General features: G+C 41.9%; 1 protein-coding gene across 1 annotated transcript in view; it reads left to right on the plus strand.

The window, feature by feature from the left end:
* EPS15L1 (epidermal growth factor receptor pathway substrate 15-like 1) overlaps positions 1 to 8,375 on the plus strand; it is a gene marked incomplete at its 3' end in the record, with an annotated part of 19,391 nt that overhangs the window by 3,603 nt on the left and 7,413 nt on the right. Inside the window, exons 6-13 of the mRNA XM_009084536.1 lie at positions 474 to 599; positions 2,120 to 2,179; positions 2,760 to 2,996; positions 3,803 to 3,960; positions 4,367 to 4,523; positions 5,439 to 5,501; positions 7,125 to 7,210; positions 7,642 to 7,714. Of these exons, the coding sequence (XP_009082784.1) occupies positions 564 to 599; positions 2,120 to 2,179; positions 2,760 to 2,996; positions 3,803 to 3,960; positions 4,367 to 4,523; positions 5,439 to 5,501; positions 7,125 to 7,210; positions 7,642 to 7,714 (870 nt within the window). The remainder of the gene's footprint in view (positions 1 to 473; positions 600 to 2,119; positions 2,180 to 2,759; positions 2,997 to 3,802; positions 3,961 to 4,366; positions 4,524 to 5,438; positions 5,502 to 7,124; positions 7,211 to 7,641; positions 7,715 to 8,375) is intronic.

The raw sequence follows: 8,375 nt of genomic DNA on the forward strand, positions 1-8,375 counted from the left end.
TTGCCCAGGGAGGCTGTGGCTGCCCCACCCCTGGCACTGTTCATTCCATTCCAGGTTGAGCCTTGAGCAACCTGCTCTGGTGGGAGGTGAGACACCCCCAGGGCAGGGGGTTGGGGCTGGATCATCTCTAAGCTCCATTCCAACCCCTGAAATTCTGTGGTTCTATGAAGTTTATTTAAAACCTGCTCAGAGTTGTTTTAGTCAGAGTGCACTGTCCTTAGAACAGGCCAGAAACACCTCTTGCCTGCTGCATGGTGAGATCTCTCAGCTGTCCTAACCTTAGCTGTGAAATTCAGCTCCAAATCTCTCTCCATGGGTTTCCATTTAGATACAGCACAGTGGCACTTGCAAGAAAGCTTGGAAATGTAGAATGAATCCATTCCTGACCTGTCTTAACTTCTTGCAAGATCTCATTTTCAACACTCACGCAGACACACTTTTTTTACTTATTCAGACTATTTCTTGCCAACTAGGTGGAAGAAAAAGCAAAGTTTGATGGTATTTTTGAAAGCCTTTTGCCAGTAAATGGTTTACTTTCAGGAGACAAAGTAAAACCAGTACTGATGAATTCAAAGCTACCTCTCGACATCCTTGGAAGGGTAAGTCAAACTCTTTGGGTTTAGCTTCTTTTATTTGCAGTGTTCAATATTTAACTGTAATTTATCCACCTAGATCAGGGTTTGGCTGAGATGTTACATCATGTGAGTGCTAGAAAGCAAGAACATGGAGGCTCTGAAGTCTTTCACTCAGAAAGAAGAGTAATACTAGTAATTTCAGCCCTAGAGTAGATTGTCTTATCTCTATTCATTTTAAGAGCTGGAGATTTTGGTTTTGGTTGTTTGAAACCAAGAAAAAGCTTTCCTAAGCTGTAACAGCTTTTTATAGCATTATATTCCACTGTTTTGTCATTTTTACAACTAGGAGTTATTAGACACAGCATTAAATCCATCCACTGTTTGTACAGGAGAGCACTTGGAAACATCCTCATTTATTGTAGCTGTCAAGTTGTCAAGTGGGTTTTGTTCATGTGTGTTTATAAATACTTCCAAGATTGGAGTTTAGTCCATCCATTGCACATTGGCAAGGGTAACAAATCTGAAAGTGCTTTTCTGCTCCCCCTTAAAACACCCTTAAAACATGTTTTGCATGTTGTTGTGCCTGAGATTGGGTAAATTCTATGTCAGAGCTCTATGTGTGTTATGCACTTGTATCTCCTCAGGAGGAACTGCCACTTTCTCTGTGTTATCCACAAAATCTGAAGTATGACTTGGTTTAATTCTCTACTTGGAACACTGTGAATTCCTCAGGCTTGAATTTGGGGGTTTAATCTTCTTGTCACAACAGAAATTCAGGAGGCTTTTGTATCTTCCAGAAAAGTTTATGGTCAAGTTAGGGGATTGAGGCAATGGAAAAGGACTTAGCAAGGAGCTTGAATTTTCACAGGGCTCCAGTGGTAAAGTTGGGAGGAGTGCCTAGGGTGGTTGAGCCTCAGTTTTGGCTTTCTGTCACTCTGCTGTAGTGGCTCCAAGTCACAGTAGTGATTAAACAGTGCTAGCTGGTGGCTGAGTTTGGAGTACACAATATTTGGGATCCCAAATCTTTGTTTCATTGACTGTACTTGGCCTAATTATGAACTAAAGTTGATACATCCTCAAATTCCCATAGAAAAGTCAGGGAGCCAGGGGAAGCTGCTCATAGTTGTTTGACTGAAAACTAAAACTAAACATCTAGGAATGGAATGGGAATTAGAAATGCATTGACTTTTCTTAAACAGTCCAACTTGCTTGCAGGAAATTTGGACAATGTGCTGGTCCACACCCTCTGGACAGCTCTGAAAGCACCTCTGAGTGCCTTTAGTCAGCTTGATGACTCCTTGGTTGCATCATAGAAAGATGAAAAACCTGCCTGTGTTGCAGCCAGAATTGTCAGAGTCAGGGTTGATTCACACTGTCAGAAAGCTAATCCAGGCTGTTTCATCAGGGAATGTTTAGCTAGGTCTAATATAGCTCCTAGGATCTTCACCCAAATCTGTTCAGAGTCTTCAGGGAGCATGTGAATGTGCTGAGTGCACAAATGTGACTTGTGCTCTAAGTCATTGTTCTTATCTTCGTTGCTGCAGGTCTGGGACCTCAGTGATATTGACAAAGATGGGCACCTGGACAAGGATGAGTTTGCTGTGGTGAGTTGCTTTAAATTCTTAGGTCACAGCCTAGTTTGTCTGCTAGAGCAAACAGCTCTTTTCCTCAAGAGCTTTGCAGCTTTCTCTGCTGCAGCCAGCTGTTCCAATCTGAATGGTTCACATGGAGCTAAGGCATGATCTGCCTCAAATCCATCTGACTTCTGCCTATGTCATCGAGATGAAACTTGTTGGAAGTACATTCAAAGTGAGCTGCTCTGGTTTACATCTCTCATCTTACTGTCTGTGTTTCAGCAGTAGCACAAGAGGGCACAGACTCAAGCTCTGCCAGGGGAGGGTTAGGTTGGAAATTAAGAAGAGATTTTTTACAGAGAGAGTGATCAGGCACATTCCAATATGTGCTGCCCAGGGAGGTGGTGGATTCACCATCCCTGGAGGTTTTCAGGGTGAGACTGGATGTGGCACTTAGTGCCATGGTCTGGTAACCACAGTAGGGTTGGACTTGATGATCTTGGAGGTCTTTTCCAACCTGGTTGATTCTATGATTCTGTGACTGACACTGGAAGATCCTGTTACTTCTTCTGCTAACTGTGACTGTTGTCTGACCTTTTTGCCTTTGCAGGCAATGCATTTGGTGTATAGAGCTCTTGAGAAAGAGCCAGTTCCTTCACTATTGCCTCCTTCTCTCATACCACCTTCTAAAAGAAAGAAGACTCCAGTCTTTCCTGGGGCAGTTCCTGTTCTCCCTGCAAGTCCTCCCCCAAAAGATAGTCTACGTTCCACCCCCTCCCATGGCAGTGTCAACAGCCTGAACAGCACAGGGGATTTGTCTCCCAAGCACAGCATCAAACAAGCACAGGTACACAACTCTCTTTCCTTTTTGTGGCAGTAAGCTGCAGGAAAAAATGAACCTGTGTTTTGATTTCTGCCTCATGTGAGCACTTGTGTTTGGGTGATTTGGGTAGAAAGGATGAAGTGAGAATGGTAAGACTTGGAAGAATGGAAGGAGAGCAGGTGAATGGAAGCAGAACAGGTGAATCTTAGTCAGTGTGACCATGAGGTAGCAAATCTTACACTTTTCACAGAAAATGAAGACATTTTCTATGTAATGGATATAAATTGAAAGAGGTAAATTTAGGTGAGATATTAGGAAGTTTTTCCCTGTGAGGGTGGTGAGACACTGGCACAGGTTGCCCAGGGAGGCTGTGGCTGCCCCAACCCTGGCAGTGTTCATTCCAGGTTGGCTGAAGACTTGAGCAACCTGCTCGGGTGGGAGGTGTCCCTGCCCAGGGCAGGGGGTTGGGGCTGGATCATCTCTAAGCTCCTTTCCAACCCCTTAACACCCTATGATTCTATGATTTTATTCATGTATCTACTCCAGTACCAAAGAAATCATTAATCTACCCTAGCAGGAGGACTCAATATGCCTAGTTGGGTCTGTATTTCCAAAAAGTTAATGCTTTCCAACTGGTGAAGAGCTGTACATCAGTGTTTTTATTCAGCTCAAAAATACTAAGGTAAAACATGCAGTGAAAACACCTATTTAGAAGTCAGATTGGACTGTGCCAGATGCTCAGCACATCCAACTCTGAACTGATGTCCTGCACTCAGTGTGTTGATAAAGACTGTTTATCTTCTGTTGAAATCTCCCTCTGTGTTTTGCAGCCAACTGTGAACTGGGTAGTACCAATGTCTGAAAAAGTGAGATACGACGAAATCTTCTTAAAAACAGACACAGACATGGATGGGTTTGTGAGTGGCCAAGAAGTAAAGGACATTTTTATGCATTCAGGTCTGTCTCAGAATCTCCTAGCACATATATGGTAAGAATTCTCTAGTTGCTGTATTTTTGTCACTTGCTGATCTGGGATCAGAATATCCAGTCAGAATTGGGATCTTAACCTGTTTTACTTGTCCTGTTGCCACACTGTGGAGAATGAAGGGAGAAATAAACACTCCCTTTGCTTTTCTGGGAGTAGGGAATAGGTCAGTCTGTGAATTGTGATTGTCTTGTGAAGTTTTGGTACTCATAAGTATTTTCCCAGAGTAACACTGCTCTGTTCAGTTAGATATGGCTGATAAAATCCTGCTCTGTTCATGGAACCCTCACTAGAATAAGCAAACTGAGTCTGAATCAAAAGGAAATTACATATATATTTGTATTTCACTCTTTTTAGTAGGGGAGAAATAAGATTTTCTTGTTTGTAAGTTTGATCTCTTTTCTCTCAGGGCTTTGGCAGACACAAGGCAGATGGGAAAGCTCAGCAAAGACCAGTTTGCACTTGCCATGTATCTCATTCAACAGAAAGTCAGCAAAGGGATTGATCCTCCACAAGTGTTAACCCCAGATATGATCCCTCCCACGGAGAGGAACACTCCCATCCAGGTAAATCAGGGATTATCAGTAGATAACACTGAATTTAGGTGCTTTGTGTGTTAATTTTATACTTCTTTAATGTTATAGTAAAGAATTGTCAATTTGTTTTTGTTATCTCCTCTTATAAAATTCTTTAACATTTGAAAACAGACAATTTGATCTCCTCTCATAAAATTCTTTAACATTTGAAAACAGACATAAATTTTTAAACAACCATGACAATAAGAAAAATGCAGTAGAATATTCCATATATAAAGGAGGAATGATACTGGGAAAAGCCTAGCATGGAAAATCCTCCTTTGTCCTAGAGAAGATTGAAGGTTTAACTGCAGGGAGCTGTGTTCAGCAGCTGGTAGAAATCTCCTCTCATAAAATTCTTTAACATTTGAAAACAGACATAAATTTTTAAACAACCATGACAATAAGAAAAATGCAGTAGAATATTCCATATATAAAGGAGGAATGATACTGGGAAAAGCCTAGCATGGAAAATCCTCCTTTGTCCTAGAGAAGATTGAAGGTTTAACTGCAGGGAGCTGTGTTCAGCAGCTGGTAGAAGCTGGTTGAGTAACCTGTCCCTGGCTGTGATCAACACCAAATTCCTCCATGGAAATGGCTAAAGGAAGAGTGAGGACTCCCTAATTTCTGGGATTCATCCCTTGTAGAATCCTTTCTCTATCACTGCTAATACCACTTTCCTGGAGCATCTGATCCTTTGCTGCTTTGTCCCTTTCCTGTGTCATTGTGTTTCTGAACCTGAAATGAGTAAACTCTTCTGTCCTGTCAATACCTTCATCTTTTTTAGACGTTTGTTTTTTCTTGTTTGACTTGCCCTAACCAGAAACCTTTGGAGCTCTAAATCTATTTGAATTGTTGCTGTTGCTGTGGTCCTTTTAAGGTGTTTCCTGTATCCTTTTTCTGTAGACTCTGTCAGGTTACTTGACCCCTGTAGGATCTGAGATCTCAGCACTAACAGAAATGCGTCGCGTGAGTAACTGCAACATCCAAAGGATTCACATTTTTCATGTTTGCTACTTGTAACCTCAAAAAAAGAGCTTTTATTCCTTCCCCTTTGCCTGTCTCCTTGCTCTTGAGTACTGTCTCACTTGCCCTTGGCATGAAGATGGTGTCCCAGGGGTGGGAAGTGCTCAGCACTGACTGCTGACCTGGTGATGTTGCTTCCTTCAACCATCTGAGATGTGTTGTCTGTCAGGAGGTTCTGGGACAGACAGCTCAGTGCTGGCACCTGGAAGTCACTCGTGGTTCTCTGAAGCTGTGGGCACTAAATACATCTTGGTGTGAGAGCTTTGAGCTTGCCATTATTTTCAGTTCTTTGCATTGTTTTCCATTTGCTGTGGGTTGAGCTGAATAGAACATGAAATAAACTGTGTGCTACTGTGAGCACAGTAGGTATCTCTGAGCCTAACCAATGTAGCAGCTCATTTTGGCTTGTTTCATAGTGACTTTGGGTGACACCTTGCTGTGATCCTGCCCAGCATTCAGCACAGGTCTCTCAGCAAAGCTCTGTCTGGCCTGACTATAGAAAAATACCTGTATGAAATCAGAAGCTTTTGTTTTGCCACCTTGAAGATTTGGTCTCTATTTATTTACTTAATGGCATATGAACAAAAGAAATGCTCAGGACTTTAAATTATTTAAACTCTATATTCACCTCTTATTTCTACAAGAAAAAAAAAGTCATATTTTACTCTGCTGATCTTGGTTTATTGGTTGGGTTGGGTTCTGGTTTTTATGTTGAATAAAGCCAAACTCTTTTTATCCCAGCAATCTCCAAGATCTTGGTTTATTGGTTGGGTTCCTGTTTGGTTTTTATGTTGAATAAAGCCAAACTCTTTTTATCCCAGCAATCTCCAAGGGAGTGAAGCCAGCAAATTGCTCTTTTGTTTTGGAAATGCTGTTTAAGAGCTGTAAGTCTCCTGTCTGGTCACACCACCAGGAACTTCAGTGCTGCAGTTTTTGTTAAGCTGTAGGTCTCCTGGCTGGTCACACCAGCAGGAACTTCAGTGCTGCAGTTTTTGTTCAAAGTTTTCTCAAAGAACTAGCAATGCTTTTTATACTAATGACAAATTTTGTACCTTATGCTGAGGTCTTAGTAACTTCAGAGAGTGATTTTCCTGCCTAAAAGGTATAGGATGCCCTCTGCATCTGCCTTGATCTGCACCTCAGTGAGTGTAGGAATGGCCTTTGTAATTGCAGAAGTTGCTATTAATTTGTGGCAGGGTTCAAACAGTCTGAAATGACAATCTGATTTCATCCAGTTCCCTGGAAACTTTGCTATTGACCATAGCAGAGCTGGTTTTAGGTTTGGGATTTGAATTCTGCCACAGGCTGCAGTTTATTCATTGACATTGTGCATGTCCTGTCACTGCTGTGTGTCCAACTGTCCTGTCTGTTAAAGGGGCACAGAGGAAATTCTCCTGGCTCAGGTGGAACTGTCTGGCATGTTCCCTGCTTGTTGCAGAGTCATTGGGTGACTGATCAAATTTTGCAAGTCCATGTAATGAGGATTTTCTACCCCCCTTTGACCTTTGGGAAGGAAGAGCTTCTGTTACAACTTGCCGTTTTAATAGCTTGTTTCATTCTTAACAGGACAGTGCAAGTTCTGTTGGATCAGGAGAATTCACAGGGGTGAAGGAGCTGGATGATATTAGTCAAGAAATTGCACAGCTGCAGAGGTAACTGTTGTGGCCTGTTAAAATCTTGGTGTGAAATAACCAAATGAGTCTGTAGTACTGATGTGTCAGTTCCTTTTGTTTTCTTTTAGTCCCTTTATCATTCTTTGTCACTGAAATTGGTGGCAAAGCTCCCACTGATACCCAACAGTGGTTCAAGGGCAGCTTGGATTCCACCAGGAGTTTGATTCTGGGCACAGATAATATTTTGCAAAGCATAATTGGTACTTACACAGCTTTATCCTTTAAGGACTGTCTGAGAATGTGGGTTGGCACTTTGGGCTGTGTGCTGTTCCCAGAGTAATATTTGATTTGTATGTTGGGTGATTTAACTAATCACAAATACGTGTGTTTCTTTATCTGACAGAGAGAAATATTCCCTAGTGTTGGGTGATTTAACTGATCACAAATACGTGTGTTTGTTTATCTGACAGAGAGAAATATTCCCTAGAACAGGACATTAGGGAAAAGGAAGAATCAATCAGACAGAAAACCAATGAAGTTCAGGTAAAAACTCTGTTTATCATGATTAGTTTTGATTTGAATATGAAGTAATATCTGGGGAATTAAACATCCTTTCTTCCCTCTTTCCTGATATTGCTTCAGGGCAAGTCCTTCTTTCCTCCTTTAATGAGATTTCCCCCTGACTTACCAAAGAATTTTACTTTACTGTTCTCTGTCAGAAATGTTTTCATCTGATGCAGCTTAATATAAACAGAAGATGATACATGAACAGTTTGAAATGTGCTGTTAGTGCTTAACTAAAACTGCAGTTTAGGAAATCATTGTTCAAAGAGTATTGGGTTTGATAATCAGGTTAGCTCAGTGCCATGTGCTCTTTCACAGTCTCTTCCCATTCTGTGGGCACTGATTTCTTCTCTGATGCCTCATTCAGGTTCCTGCAGGAACAAACCCCAGAGGAGTAGGGAGTAGCCTAGATGATGTAGAAGATATTTTGGGTTTTGCTGCCCTGTTCATCTGTGGCTTATCATTTGTTGGAGTAAGGCCAGAGGAGGCCACAAAGTTGATAAGAGGATTGGAGCATCTCCTCCATGAAGACAGGCTGAGAGAGTTGGGGCTGTTCAGCCTGGAGAAGAGAAGGTTGTGTGGAGACCTCAGAGCACCTTCCAGGAGCTGAAGGGACTCCAGGGAAGCTGCAGAGGGATCT

The sequence above is a fragment of the Acanthisitta chloris genome, unplaced genomic scaffold (assembly GCF_000695815.1).
Source record: "Acanthisitta chloris isolate BGI_N310 unplaced genomic scaffold, ASM69581v1 scaffold20281, whole genome shotgun sequence".
NCBI lineage: Eukaryota > Metazoa > Chordata > Aves > Passeriformes > Acanthisittidae > Acanthisitta > Acanthisitta chloris.